This window comes from Crinia signifera, chromosome 1 (genome assembly GCF_055691185.1).
Source record: "Crinia signifera chromosome 1, ASM5569118v1, whole genome shotgun sequence".
Lineage (NCBI taxonomy): Eukaryota > Metazoa > Chordata > Amphibia > Anura > Myobatrachidae > Crinia > Crinia signifera.
Genome location: NC_139217.1, coordinates 300,974,858 through 300,991,081, shown reverse-complemented (window position 1 = coordinate 300,991,081; position 16,224 = coordinate 300,974,858). Strand labels below are relative to the sequence as shown.

Genomic DNA, 16,224 nt, shown 5'->3' with positions numbered 1-16,224 from the left:
AGTGACCCTCCCATCAGTTATTATACAGTCAATATACAGTATAGTGCATTAGGCTGGCTGAAAGCACCCTTTTACATATGGTGCGCAGCCAGCACTGTATCCCGGGGTCTCTCTCCTCTCTGTCAGTGATTCCATGCGGGCAGCGCGCACAGTGACCGAACCTTGTTTTCCTGTATAATGCCTAGGGGGCGGGGCACCATCATTACCATGCTCTTATTTAGACTCTCACAGTCCCTCCTCCCCAGGTCACATTCAATTGGCCTAGCTCCATGTAGCCATCACGCTGACAGCTCCTCTTTTCCAATGGGAGGAGCTGCAAGGGGCACAAGTCAGTGTGCGCACTGCGCGGCAGAATTAGGCGGGCGGAGGCGCGTACTGCTAGCAGCCTAGCGCTACAGCACAAGTAGGTAGCTACTAGCTGCCTCTCTGGACGCCGCCATCGCCTTCATTTGCCCTCTGGCGCCTGGTAAGTAGTACGGACCACAGAAGCTGGGTTCCCTGCACACCTGTGTCAAGCCGCAGCTGTACAGTATATTGGCCAGACACATGAACAAACTCTGCAGAGACTGGTAATAGTTACTGTATGGTGGGCACGTTTGCAGCGTCTACTAATACTGAGACGTCACCGGGTATGAAGGTTGGTGGATGTTAGTGGTGTGAGCTTAGCATCCTCCCAGCCCTGCAGCCATCTTATTGCTGCCATGCTGCTGGGCCTGCTGAATGAATGTAATGTAATGGCTGATACAGTGTCTGGGATCTGATGGTCCCAGGTGCATGTGTTTGTTGGGGAGCTGCAGAAGAGTATGGCGAGCTAAGTATGCAGTTGTCCCATAAGAAACTTCATTTTAATTACTCATATTAAAGTTATTCGGCATTTGCACAACTTCAAGTCATGGCTTACTGGTAAAGTCCACAGAAACATAAAAATACAAAAGGGTATTCATCAAGGTACCTCGCATTCCAGCTAACCTTCACCATACTAAAAATACTGCTGCTGTAGAGTCTAAGACCAGGAAGATGCTTACACAACTGATGAACATTGATTGTGGAGATCCACTGGTAATCACCTGTCTCCACCTCTGATTGTCTTGGTGAATTGATCTGGAACACGAATGTGACATCCATGTCAAGATCAGCCACATTTCCAAATGCAGTTTGCGTTTTTGGATGCATATATCATTTCACTTAGTAATTCATTTAAGTAAGCAAATATATATAAAAAAAAGATAAACAAATATACAAAAAAATAAATAATGATTGCTCATTTATTGCAAAATTCCACAAAAAAAGTAAATACATATGTATTTTTCTAATTGAAGTGCAAATAAGGGGTCAAACCAATTGTAGGCATTGTTTTTACCCCCGCTATTTACTGTGGCAATAGCCACACTTTGAACTTTAATGTGATTCACTCGCAAGGCTGACCTTGCGAGTCCATCAAGCGGTGCCGGCCGCCCCCCTACCCCCCCCCCCCACTCGCATGGACCCCCCCCGCACGGCTGAGAATCGATGATTTACATAATCTATTTGCTGGTGGGAAGAAATCATTCGGTAACCAACTAACATATGTTTTCTCCAGCGTTCACAGTTTAGAGACACCTATATAGCATAGTTGCCAACCTGACCCTCTCCTTCAGGGAGAAAATGCTCTGTTCCCGGGCTTCCCTGGTAATGTATGATATCATACTACTACTACAGAACTATTTGCTTTCCAGTATCTGCATTTGGGCCCTTGTATGGCTCACCTCCTACAGTGTTAACTTCATAGTGCGCTCAACATGGCTGCCTCATCTGGTGCACTTATGGATGGAGGAAAAATACATGGATCTGAGTCTACACTGAAATCACCCATTTTGTGTAATTTCTTCTAGAGGTAATCTATTCCACTCAAGGTGAGCGTAAAATGGCTGCCTCATCTGGTACCTTGTCAGGGTGGAGTACACAATCCATGGAAGTTATCCAAAATGCCTGCATTAATCCGGCATTAGGCTTACTGTGTCCTCAACAGTGGTATAACAATGGAGGGTGCAATGGGTGGAACTGCTATGGGGCCCTTCAGCTTGGGGGGGGGGGGGGGGCAGAGGGCCCAGTAAGTAATCCACTTCACCCTTTTTCCTTTAACAAAAAACAATGATCACTGCGATGCCGCAGTGATTTTAGTTCATGGGTCAGAGGGAGGGATGGAGGCCAGGATGCGGCGTAAAAGGAAAGGCAGCAGTGCCCCACACTAGAGGGTGCTGTTCGCAACTGCCGGACTCACGCTGAGGTTATATGACCTGCAGATCCTTCACTTGCAGTGTGGCTTCTGCTGTTCACAGGCCTGTCTGCAACCCTCTCCTGTGTCCTCCATCGCCCTGCCACTGCAAGTGACAGCCTACCACCTGCTCTGTCTTGTGCCTATGGACCCCTCCCCTCACCCCTGCAGGTGATAGTCTACTCCCTGCTCCCTCCTGTGCCTGTAACCCCCCCCCCCCTCCTGTGCTGCCGCCACTCCCCTGCAGGTGACAGTCTACCCCTGCTCCCTCCTGTCAATTTGACCCCCACCACCCTGCAGGTCATAGCATGCTCCCTGCTGTCCCAAATTTGCAGCCTTGCGAATCAGCCAGAATAATCCCCAGTCTTCAATGATTTATGTAACCACACTATGTGCATCAAAGGTATTTTTGTGTGGTTCCTCCACAGCAATATCCAAACTGGCTTTACTACTCCATACACAGTAATGGAATGCGTCCAGTGGTGTGCATAAATTCATACTTGCCTACCTGACCCTCTCCATGCGGGAGAAAATGCTCTGTTCCTGGGCTTCCCTGGTAATGTATGATTGCCATCACCTGTGGTGAAACACCTTTATCTAGCTCCTTGCAGGTGTTGGCAATCATACATTACCAGGGAAGTCCAGAAACAGAGCATTTTCTCCCGCATGGAGAGGGTCAGGTAGGTAAGTATGCATAAATTACATAAATTTATTCCACAATAAAAAAAATCCATCGGATACAAAACTCTCAGGAAAAAACAATAACAAAGTTTATTCAAGTTGAAAAATAAAAAAATAAAGGTGATAACTTAATTCCAGAACATGTAGCACGTTCTCAAATGGAATTGAGTAGAGAAGCTAAAGTCCCAAACCTGATGACAAGAGGTGCGAGGGTGTCTTTTTGTTCACACGGGGGCATCACGGGTGGTGTAATGGTTAGCATTGCTGCCTCACAGTGCTGAGGTCATGGGTTCGATTCCCACCATGGCCTTATCTGTGCGGAGTTTGTATATTCTCCCTGTGCTTGCGTGGGTTTACTCCGGGTACTCCGGTTTCCTCCCACAATCCAAAAATATGCAGGTAGGTCAATTGGCTTCCAACAAAATTAACCCTAGAATGTCTGCATGTACATAGATTGTAAGCTCCACTGGGGCAGGGACTGATGTGAATGTTCAACTATACTCTGTAAAGCACTGCGGAATATGTGTGCGCTATATAAGAAACTGTTAATAAATAAAACAAATCAATAAATTATTTTCACTGTTACATGTTGCTCACAGCTTGTTACTGCATTGACAAAAGTTACTAGAAACCCATTAGAGTGCATGGTGCACTTAAGGACTAGGGGTAAACAAGAAATGTTTAATCATTGTGTGCTGTGGTTTTCCGGTCACTGTTCATTTTTACAGGTTTGTGCACTAAAACTTAGGGCATATTTAGTTATTCATTCCCAAAGTTACTCAATTCATTAGCATTTTCCTTGCTCTCTAACCCTTTATAGATTTGCTGAAAGTGCTCCTGAGCCTGCGAGGAATAATGCGAGGAATAATCCACCGTCTTGGGTTTAGCGCTCAGTGTTTCTGCAGCTAATTGAATCCTGCAGTGTGTAAACCCTGCACCTAATTTAATTTCCCGCATAGACATGAGTTCAGCTGCCAAAGAAACTCAAAGTTTTTCATAACATCAATAAAAATGCATGCAATCTATGTAATTAATAATTGATGTTGGTTAAAAGCAAGGAGTCACCCTCACAGCTAGCCAATGAGAAGCTGCCTGCAGGGAAGCTACACTGCCGTTGCATTGATTGATGCATGTTTAGGTGGTTCTGCCTCTTTTGCTTTAATCCCGCTGGGCTCTGAGCAGGGCATTTTTGAATTAAAGGAAACTTGAAAGTGGATTAAAAATCTGGGGCACTAAACTTTTGATTTATGTAGAAAAAAATCCCATTTGATAAAGTTATGGAACATTTCTACTATAGACAAAACATTACTATTTTGAGCTATTAATGCTGAACATTTCTCTTCAGGTTACCCTTGAATATTTTTATTTAATACATTGAGCTTTAGTTCAATAAAAGTTTATTCAACTGTTGTGCTGTTTTATTGACAATGAGATTTGGTAACATGGGGCGTGTTTTATGTTCTCATCCTCCTTTTATACTACCATTACAGGTGTCTCACATTCCTCAGTACACACAATTTAGGGGTCTCAGGAAGTACCTTCCTGCTTTTTAACATGAGACTGTGAAGGGAGCGTGTTCATTGTGCGTCCTTTCTTTGTATTCTAAGGCTCCAGCCTGTTATACAATAGCAGGGTATCATCCTACCTTGTTTTATGCTGTATAATTATGGGACTTTTGGGGGTAAAAGTGTTACGATGCATGTAGTGCACATGCTGGCAAATACATAGAAATAAATGGATTGTTGAAATTAATGGAAAAAGTTCTGTGCTGTTTGTAGGAAATGTAACTATAAAAATAGATATTTAAATTTGATTTATATTAGGTAAAAGTGACCTATGGACATGTTAATGGTATTGTTATTACAAACAACAGCAAAAACTTCTTTAATAATTTGAAGATGAAAAGTGCTTATCCTTAAGCTGGGAACACGATGTGTACCCAGCGCAACATCACCATCTACGGGACCCGTCTGTAAAGCTGGCATACACACTTGCCGATGCAGCGATGGAGCGCTGATGGTGGCCCTTGCCAGTGCCCGTTAGGTACAGATGTCAGTTTATATTGTGTGGTCGCTGTGGATTCTATGTGCTTCACCTGCTAGTGGCTGCCATTCCAGGACTTCCAAAGCTCCTTCTCTTCATCTGGTGGGCGGTGGCCTTTAAGCTCTTTTGCATGTCCGCCACCAATCCAGGACTTCAATGATGTCTTTGATCTTCAGGAGCTTGTCATCGCTCCTCCTGGCCTCATGCAGCGGATCCAAGAGATTGGCTTGCTGTGGCCATCTTGGATTTTCAAAAATAATGCTGCTATATCGCTCTCTCTTTCTCTAGGGGAGGGCTGCCAGTAGTGCTGTGCCTAGGGGTGGCCAGACCCTTAAATCCCCCCTGGCCCTCACTAGTGATATCTTCCGTTGTCCTGCTTCACCAGCGACATAGTGAGTTCACACTATGCAATGTGCCCCCTATGTCGGGTATATTCACCAGATTGGGCAACATATTGTTTAGTGTGTACCCAGCCTTAAGATAAGTGCCTAAAGATTTGTCTGTCTGTCCAAACTGTGTGGTAGAAACAAAAGTCTGGTCATTTATGGAAGCAAGTGATAATCGACCGTTTGCTCCCAAATATTTGAAAGCATACAACGGTAGTTCAGATAAATTAGTTAAATAGTTTTTGTCCATTTTCTAGGATTTGGGATCAAATGGTTGATTGTCATTTGCTCCTATACATTATCAGACTTTTGTTCCCACCAGACAGATACAACAGACAAATCTTTAACCCTTTGAGTGCCAATGTTACTGTAAGACAACCTCAAAATATTTGTTAAAAATGCCAATGTCGCTCACTTGCATTTTTAGCGGATATTTTAAGAAACTCTGGGAGCAACGTTGGCACTCAAAGGGTTAAGTGTTCACCCAGTTTAACTTGCAACTGCAATTTATAAAAGCCATATTTTCTTTTTCTCATGTGCCTTATAAAAATAACTTAAACATTTGACCAAGAATTATTCCATATTCTGTAAAAGTGTATAAGGCCGTTTTCATTCATTTAGGTGGCCTTGCGTGTGAGACGGGGAGAGGGCTGTAGAGGTAATGTTTCCCTCCCACATGCAACACATAGCATTCCCAAATGTTGCAAAAGGTTTTAGACAGTATCACAATAATTTATAAGAATTGTCACATTAGACAGAAGAAGTACGCTGTGAATCATACACCATTCCACTCCTTACCGATCCTTCTAGGTTTTCTGCCTCTGAAGGAGAAAGATGCCGAATAATGAAGATCCTTTTACCAAGCCTCGCATTTCCGGGCATCTCTCCACAGGAGTTCATGGGAAGAAGAGTCCGCGGTTGCCCAAGTGTGCTCGTTGCCGAAACCACGGATATTCATCCCCACTCAAGGGGCATAAGCGGTTTTGTATGTGGAGGGACTGTCAGTGCAAGAAGTGTAATTTGATAGCGGAGCGTCAGCGCGTCATGGCTGCCCAGGTATATGGTCTGTACATATATATATATAGATAAGTTAAAATCAGGAGTTCTATTTGTGAGCTAAGATTGATATTACTAGTTATAAGAGATGTGTGGGTTCAGATTTACTTGGCAATCTGAAAAAGGGCATCCTATTCACTATCACCTCTCACAGGTAGATAGCCAATAAGATAAACTCTGATATATTCAAATGTGCGCTAGTTTGGTGAAGTAAATCCGAACACCCACATCTCTCACTCACACACACCAATGCAGACAGCAGCATCAGCAAAAAAATATTCCTAGAAGTTGCAGTCAGTATCTTGTATCAATGTTTCAAATCTTTTATTAATTCATCTTGAGGATAATGTTATCCTGAAGACGAATGAATAAAAGATTTGAAACGTTGAAACAAGATACTGCATCTTCTAAGAATATTATTTTGCTGATGCTGCCTGTCTGCATTGGTGTATAGGACCGGACACAATGGATCTATAGGAAGGCACCAACCACAGTTACCAATGCATTGTATATGTATGTATATACAATATGTGTGTGTGTGCTTTGCAATAAAATTCTCCATTTAAATATAGTAACATTTATTTACTATTTGACTAAATCATTACCCACAGAGATAATATTAATTGCAAAGCATGTCTTGTTGTACTGTATTATTATAAACATTCTACATCTGGGTGGCAAAACCAATGACCATCAGGATCTTTGAGCTGCTGTTTTGTTTTTGTGTATGTATATAATGTCGTTTTTTCCTTATTCATATAAGAATTTAAAATAAGGGAATGATGTTGATTACTTTATCTCCTGTCTTAACATAACACTTTCCACACAAACATACTACTGTTTGAAATATCTGTCAGGGGTACATCTACTAAAGCATCTAAAAATGAAAATGAATGATGTTGCCCCTAGCTACCAATCAGATTCTGTTTATCATGTCTCTGTTGCATCCTAGAAAATGATAGAGAGAATCAGATTGGTTACTATGAGCAACACCATCTCTTGATTATTAGAAGCTTAAGTAAATTAACCCTTTAGTAAAATTAAGCTTTAGAAATTCATGAGAATGCGAAAGAAGCTTAATATTTGCATTATGACATATCATTTTGTTGCCAGAATTTTTTTTCTCTATTTAAAAACCAGGGTAACTATATACACAGGCATGAGTTAGAATGCAGAATGAAAGCTGGGAAATAGGTTATGCAGCATTCTGCAATTAGAAATACTGCTGACATATGTTAGTAGGAATGATTCATTCTATGCATTAATCAGGTAATGCTCAAAAATAAAATATAGTCCTTCAGAAAAATTGGTTAAATCCCTTTGATTCAACACATTTGAGTGAACAATCATTTTTGTCCATTTTCCAGTGTTTGGGAACAAATGGTTGATTTTACTTGCTCTCAAACATTACCGGGGTACAGGTCGACAGGCAAAAAAGTTGACACATGAAATATGTCAACATGTTCAAAAGGCTGACACAAGCAAAAGGTTGACATAAAAAGGTGTCTGTTGACATAGGTCGACATGGACACCGTATAAGTGTACCGCGTTCCCTCGCATGCTTCCAGCACCGTTTATCGCTGCACCAGGCACACCATTATATCCCCCCTACACATCCACTGGGATGGTAAAGTATGGACAAGTCCTTAAAAAAAAGTGAAAAACTCATGTTGGCCTTTGTGTGAACTCTTTGACCATGTTGACCTAATGCATGTCAACCTTTTTCATGTGTCGACCTCTTGGCTGTTGACCTAATGGCCGCATCCCCATTACCAGGTTTTTGTTCCCACCAGAGGGAAGAGAAATAGGAGAGAAGGGAGAATGAGAAAAATAAAGACAACAGGTGAGAGAGAGAGATGGGGTGGGGGAGAGAGAGCCTGGAGAGAGAAGGGAGGTGAGAGAGCGGTGAATGCGCCAAAGGGTGAGAAGGGGGTGAGGTAAAGTGGTGAGGTAATGGAAGGGGGGATCGAGGTGAAGGTGAGAGGGGGTAAGGTGACCAGGGGGGTTGAGGTGGTGATGGGGCGGGAGGCGTGGAGGTGATGGGCGGGAGGTGACATTGTAAGGGGGCGGGAGAGGGTGAGGTGAGAGGGAAAGAGGTGACGGGGTTGTGATGGGTGATGTGACTGGGCAAGAGGGGTTGAGGTGACGGGGGCGAGAGGCTACTGCACCGGCTACTGCTATTACCAGTATGAGGGTACTGTAATCCCCTCCCTGACTTCCATCCACATGTCCTATCTGACTTCCATCCAAAAACCCCCTCAGTTCAGTGTAAAAACATGCAAAATATGTCAGCAAAACTGACTTGCATTCATAAAAATATAACAAATATAGCTAAACCCTGATTTGTTGCATTTTTCTCCCTCTCACACAAATACTAATTTCAAGTCAGCAAATACCAGCTCAATCTCATTCATTAGTCACTAACCATTCAATCATTTGTTTTACAGGTAGCTTTGCGAAGGCAGCAAGCCCAAGAAGAAGAACTGGGAATAAGCCATCCAATTCCTCTACCCAGTGCTGCTGAATTGGCTGTGAAAAGAGAGCTGGGCAGCAGCAACTCCTGCCTACTGGTGGAAAACAGCTGCCCCCAGGCAGCTACTGCAGCTACTCCTGTCTCAACCAGCAGCTCTTCAGGTAAACACAAGTGCACATCGTCAATGTACTTAAGGGGTATATACCCAGTGCGAATTAAGCCCCATTTCTAAGCGATCTGACTACATTGCTGAGAAATGAAGCACGGATCGCTCCATGTATACACCCTTTAACGATGACCCGCAGGTGACATCGCCTGCAGAGATAGACAGTGCATGTACCATCTATTCTGCTTAGAATGCAGTTTTGTTTATCAGCATAGGCAAAAAGCTGCTCAGCACAGATCACTCAGCACACATCGCAAGTGCATTGCATGTGTGCCAAGCGATCTGTACTTAAGCACCTTGCTCAGCACGGAGGCGCTTTGCCCCTGTGTATGGGGCTTTAGTATTTGAAAGAGGCTATGGATATGATGGAAATACATTGGGGCCCATTTATTCTGGACTGCATATTGAGTGCGATCTGGGCTGGATCTTACCACTAGGATCACATTACAATATGCGATCCTATCCCCTATGTGTATTGTCCTGCACATGCAGAGTCCCTGCGATGTGCTGTGGTGACTGCCAGGGGGTTTGCGTATGCGTACCAGTTCTGACCGCATTTCCGTGGAAAGTTCCAGGGGAACCAACATTTCCACCTAATCCACATTTCCCCCTTTCTTTATTCAAAAATAGCCCTCTCACACTAAATGCAGGGATAGCAACGTGTTCTGAGCTATGTTGTTGTAGCATATTACTTTGTTTATATATGAATGGGAGTTATTTAAAGATATCAAATGACGAAATACCGCATCTTTCTGTAATACCTTCCCTGACATACCAAACACCATACCAAATCCATCAATTACCTTATTACCTGCACACAGGCTGCTTACATATTTGCCGCTTCCTGTTAAGATATTTCTTTAGGACATATGAGAGCTATGTGTTCTTAAGCAGGATTCTGTTTTGGGACTTTGGGGGAATTCAGTCATTGCCATTTTTTTTTCAATTTGAAAAAAAAAAACCCAGTAATGATTTGCCAATCAGTATTCAATCACAGGGGTTTTCAGCTGTTTTTGCCATACCACTTTTCTTTGGTTCTTTTCTTTTCTTTGGTGCAAATTTGCCAAAACATGCGGATTCATTCACAGCAAATTCTCTGTTCCACGCGGTTTATACGTGCTGGATTTTTCACCCAGGTGAAACATTGTTACTGAAATTGAATAGGGTGTATCTAATTTGTCCTGCAAACAGGCAGAAATTGCCTTTTTTTCACCTGGCAAAAAATCTGGCACAAGAATACCCTTCTTTATGTAGCTCCTGCTGTCCAGGAACCAGTAATAACACCCTTAGTGCTTCATGACAAGTAAATATTCATAGAGTGAGGTGTAATTTTCTGAAGATGTAACTGGTAAATTGCTTCTATGGAAAAATGGCCCCTGTTCATTAGCTGGTTGGGTCTTCTGTGTACAACTGAAATTACCCCTGAATATTGGGATACTAGTTTTGAAAACTGTACTGGTAGTATGTGGTATGGGGGAAAGGTGGTGATGTGTGGAAGGGGGGAGGGGTCTCTGTGTAACATAGGACCTGCAAATGGATGTTAATTTGCAATTAAGTTGCATATAAGGTCTCTGTGCGACATAAGAATGTGGCTTGCAGTTAGCATAATGTATTTTGCGGTTACGGTATAAATGGTAGACAAGGTCTAGGTCGACAGTGACTAAATTGACACCTTGAAATGGTTGACATACCCAAGGTCGACATTGACAAAAGGTTGACACAAGCGAATGGTCGACATGACTAAAGTCGACATGAGTTTCTCACAGGTTTTGGTGTCTATGTCAACATATGTCGACATGGACACTGTATAAATGTAGCGCCTCCTCTTACACGCCTCACTGCGCTCAGCACACTATTATATCCCCACTCTATGGACAGTATCACTTGGATAGTAAAGTATGAAGAACCACCTTTTTTTTTTTAAATCTGGGAAAAACTCATGTCGACCTTTTTTCATGTTGACCACGCCTATGTTGACCATAAACTTGTGTCGACCTGTCAATGTCAACCATTTCAAAGTGTCAACCTAGTCACTGTCAACCATTAGTGGTTAACCTAGTGACTGTCGACCTAGACATTGTCTACCCAGTGACCGCATACCATATTTTGCAATGTGGAAACTGTTTCATTGCAGTAGGTGGTTTATAGAGAGAGTCTGTTCATTTGCAATATGTTCTTTGTAATTGGAGGAGAATGTAATGTAGTATTTATCTGCAATATTCTGAAGAAGATTGCCTGTTTGGTGGATAAAAGCCTGGCAATCATTCGCTGTGCAGGAGTACTGTATAACAGCCATTTTGTGTGCAACAGAAGCAGTTTGATAGATATGATGTGATATATTATGCTGTCCCAGTGCTATATTATGCTGTCCCAGTTACCTATATGTCCTTCAGAAGTATTTTCTAATAATAATTATTTAAGTACTATTTGAGGGGGTGATTCAGGTAAGTTTGCAAAAGCAAACTTATTGTTTAATGGACAAAACCTTGGGCACTGCAGGTGGGACTGATGAAATTGCTTCGGGACTTCCCTGGTAATGTATGATTGCCATCACCTGTGGGGAGCTAGTTAATTGATAAGAAAGGTGTCACCACAGGTGATGGCAATCATACATTACCAGGGAAGTCCAGGAACAGAGCATGTTCTCCCTGAAGGAGAGGGTCAGGTAGGCAACCATGATGTGATCTAGTACAAAAAGTACAGGCTGCACATACTTTATGTAATGTGCATGGGAGTGTGCATCGCACACATAAATCGCTCCGTGTATGGGCACCTTAATATTTGGGTGAGTTATTTTGTTTCTGTGCAGAGTAAATACTGGATTTTAGATTTCAGTTTAAACACACCCCACCCAAATGTAACTCTCTCTGCACATGTTACATCAGCCCCACCTGCAGTGCACATGGTTTTGTACATTAAAGATGGAGTTTGCTTTTGCAAACCAACCTGAATTAGGCCCTTAGTTTGAATATTTGCTCCCACAGCAACCCTAGGTTCTTTCTGAACTGGATTTTTAAATGTTTGACCCTATTATCTGCATACCTCCCAACATGACCCTCTCCAGGAGGAACAGAATGCTCTGGTCCTGGACATGCTTTTTAATGTGTAGCGCCTTTCTTACCAATTTACCTGTTCAAAACAGGTGATGGCAATCATATATTATCAAGGACGTGCAGGAGCAGAGCATTGCGTCCCTCCTGGAGAGGGTCATGTTGGGAGATATGTTATCTGCATACTGCAGTGGAAAAAAAATCGATTTGGCAGACCAAGCCAGTGGTTCTCAACCTCAGTCCTCAGTTTATGTTTTCAGGTCACTCAGCAGGTGCACTCATTACTCACATTTTAAAAGATCCACAGGTGAAGCCAATTATTTCACTTGCAATTCTGTGTGGAGACCTGGAAAATGTGAACTGTTGGGGGGTACTTGAGGACTGAGGTTGAGAACCACTGCTCTAGGCAACAGTTTTCAAACAATTTTTGTGAGCTTGTGCCTCAGATTCCTACAGTAGTGCAACCCAATGTGATCTTCTGCTGCTGGACCCCATCTGCATTGAAAAAAAAAAAGTATTAAGTGTGGTGTTTTAATAAAAAATGTGGACTAAAACAAACATGTCGGCGAATGTAATAATGTCAGATTTTGACATGTTATTAAAATATTTTTGTAATCCTTGTCTTGTGGGAGAAACATATTGTTCTAATGTTTCTGATTATAAGGTTAGGGAGTACGTTTCTGCCAAGGCTGCTGACCGACCTTACACAGTTTATTGTGAAGTTACCAACAATGGCCTATCAGCCTTCCTTTGAGGGAGTGAATGACTGCAGCTGAAGCAGGGAGAGCTATCTCACGCATACTATTTTCATCCTTCCTCTTCTAATCTGAAATCACTGCATTATGCAAACAATAACTCAGTGTTAATGAATGAATGCTGCGCTTCAAGGTTGTCATGGTAATGGTCGACACATTAAAATGTCAACATAATGTTTTAAAATTAATTTTTGAGTGTTTTCATAACTTACCATCCGACTAAAGCTGTTTACACACGGTACACTTATCGCTGGCAATATGGTCGCTGAGTGACCATATTGCCAGCGATTGGAGTGTGCACCAGACATAAATCAACTGGTGCACGCTCCCGTTTTCTGCCCCTGAATTGTCACTGGTCGGAGGAGCATGCCTCTTCTCCCCGCAGTGTGACATTTTTATCTGCTACCATCTCTGGTCACAGATGAAAACGGGACACTGAGCAATATGATGGCTGAGCAATATATTGCCAGCAACATATTGCCCTGTGTGTACGCACCTTTAGAATGGTTACCTTTGCCAAGCGCAGGGTTGTCAGAGCGAGAAATCTTGCTCAAAGAATGGTGAGCGAAGTAGGCCATGCCAGGGGACCTCATACCTCCCAACATGACCCTCTCCAGGAGGGACACAATGCTCTGCTCCTGCACTTACTTCATAATGTATAATTGCCATCACCTTTGTTGAATCACCTTCCTCAGCAATTAACCTGTTCAACACAGATGAGGGTAATCATACATTAAGGGGGGTATTCAATGTCAGGGGTACGGCTGTCGAGCAAGCTCGACAGCCGTGCCCCTATCCTGTTCTCGCTTTGCTGGACTGGAGCTTGGCGGTTGGGATTCAATGTCCCGGCCGCCGAGCGGCGAGAAAGGAGCGTGGCCGCGAGCTGCGGATGGAAATAGACGAGCTCCGGCCGGGAGCTCGCCTATTTCCGGCTTTTCTCGGCAGAACGAGCCCGACAGCTTGTGATGTCGGGCTCGTTCTGCCAAGAACCCCTGTTCAATGCTGTCGGGGAAGACAGCATTGAATAGGGCCCCCGTCGGGAGATGGCTGCGGGAGAACGACTATACTATAGGCGCCATTCCAGCCAGTGGCTGCCTTCCACCCACTGTGAACGTTCGGTGTATGCCATCATGTGTTATGGGCATTATGGTGTGTAGTATAATGTGTAAGAGGCATTACAGTGTATGCCATAATGTGTAATTGTTATTACGATAGAATATGTAATGGGCATAGCAGAGTATGACAATGTATAATGGGTGTAATACTAGTGCAGTTTGCAAGTTTCTCTATCATTCTTATGGGATACAGGGAGTCGTTCATAACGATGGGGAAAAGAGCTTATCCGAAGGAGACAGGCACATATAAAAATTTATACAGGGTGTACTGGCTCCTCCCCTCTGCTCCCCTCCCTCTAGCTTCAGTTTGAGAACTGTGCCTCAGGAGAAGCACAGATCAGGAAGAGCTCCAGAGAGTTTTTCTTCTGTTTTATTTTCTTTATTATTTTGGGGCTGCTGTTTGGACTTAACAGCAGCCCTGCGTCGTGGGAGACTAGGGGAAGGGTTCAGCTGCTGGCCACTTCAAGGTACCGAGCTGTCCCTGCCACAGGACCACCGTCCTGAGTGGGTGATGTTACCGCGGGCATTGCGCTGCAGCGCGCACACCCCTGGCACGCCGCACACCCCTAGTCCAGTCTGAAGACGTCAGTGGTGAGTATTACCCCGGGGTCCCCCGCCGTGGGGTCCCCGGGTTATTGTGCGGCAAGATGGCGGCGGTATGGCGGTGCCCTGCACAGGGACCGCGTAACCCCCTGCCTACACTGAGACAGGGTACAGTTCCTGTTTTGTCCAGGGCAGCTACCAAAGAGGATTTGGACATTCCCCAATGTCAGTCTCAGTATAAAACGCAAGGTAAGCTCCGGCGCCATTACGCTGGGCGGAGCTTACCCAGAGTGAGACCAGCTCTGTGAGGGCGCCAAAACCTGCTTCCTGCTTCTTCCCTGGCTGCTGGAAACGCCATTATACTGCTCCAGACACTCCTCAGCGGTGTGGATCAGAGGGAATCTGCTTGCAGAGACAGCTTCAGGTTTTCAGCGCTTGTGTACTTGTGCACTTGCCTGCTTACACTGTAAAGTACTGTTCTTGAAGGACCGTGCGTCTTCCAGGCCTTGGAACAGCTGCGTTTGACGGCCTGGAAGTTGAACGGCAGATCCTAACTCAGAAGGGGTTTCACACTTCAGTCATCAGAACTATGACAAGTGCAAGGAAACCGGTAACGGCTGCACACTACCACCATATCTGGAAAAGATATGTGGGTTGGTGCGAACAGGAAAAGTTTTCTCCATCAGAGTTCAAACTTGAAAGATTTCTTAGCTTTCTTCAAGCTGGTCTGGATCTAGGCCTACGCCTAGGCTCTTTGAAGGTGCAGGTATCTGCATTATCGGTTTTCTTCCAGAGGAAACTGGCTAATATCCCTGAAGTGCAGACATTTCTGCAAGGAGTATTGCATATACAGCCTCCTTTTGTGGCCCCTACTCCACCGTGGGACTTGGATGTTGTGCTGAAGTTCCTTAAATCCTCCTGGTTTGAACCCTTGGAGGAAATTGACCTGAAATATTTAACCTGGAAGACAGTGGTCTTACTGGCCCTAGCTTCGGCTAGGAGGGTCTCGGAGCTAGGGGCATTGACTTGCAAGAGTCCTTATTTGATATTCTTTGAGGACAGGGCAGAATTACGCACTAACCCGCGTTTTCTACCCAAAGTGGTGTCTGCGTTCCATGTGAACCAGCCAATTGTGGTTCCTGCTGGTGGGCCTCATTCTGAGGTGCTGACGTCCTTGGACGTAGTAAGGATTCTCCGTGTCTACATCAGGAGAACAGCGAGGATTCGCAAAACTGATGGACTCTTCGTCCTCTATGACGCCCAAAAGATTGGACGTCCTGCTTCCAAGCAGTCTATTGCACGATGGATATGTGCAACCATTAAACAGGCTTATGCGGTAGCAAAGCTGCCTATGCCTGTTGGGGTGAAAGCTCACTCCACTCGTTCCGTGGGGACATCCTGGGCGGCTGCCCGAGGAGTTTCGGCCTTACAATTGTGTAGAGCAGCCACATGGTCTGGCCAACACACTTTTGTCAAATTTTATAAGTTTGATGCTCTGGCCACTGAGGATACTCAGTTTGGGCAAGCGGTGCTGCGGCAATAGGTTCCGCACAATCCCGCCCGTTCTGATATCTTTGGTATATCCCCATCGTTATGAACGACTCCCTGTATCCCATAAGAATGATAGAGAAAATAGGATTTTAATACCTACCGGTAAATCCTTTTCTCTAAGTTCTTATGGGATACAGGGCACCCGCCTCTG

The 16,224-nt window shown here is 44.1% G+C and overlaps 1 protein-coding gene across 4 annotated transcripts in view; it reads left to right on the top strand.

Annotated features, from left to right (window-relative positions):
- Positions 1–320: 320 nt before the first annotated feature.
- Positions 321–16,224, top strand: part of DMRT1 (doublesex and mab-3 related transcription factor 1) — a 100,828-nt gene continuing 84,924 nt past the window's right edge. The window contains exons 1-3 of one of the 4 annotated variants that reach the window (XM_083186035.1): positions 321–466; positions 6,175–6,420; positions 8,868–9,054. In XM_083186035.1, coding sequence (XP_083042161.1) covers positions 6,199–6,420; positions 8,868–9,054 — 409 coding nt within the window. In that variant the 5' untranslated portion in view covers positions 321–466; positions 6,175–6,198. Of the gene's footprint in view, positions 467–6,104; positions 6,421–8,593; positions 8,615–8,867; positions 9,055–16,224 lie in introns of those variants that run through there. The other 3 variants (XM_083186034.1, XM_083186036.1, XM_083186037.1) reach the window with 3 other exon arrangements.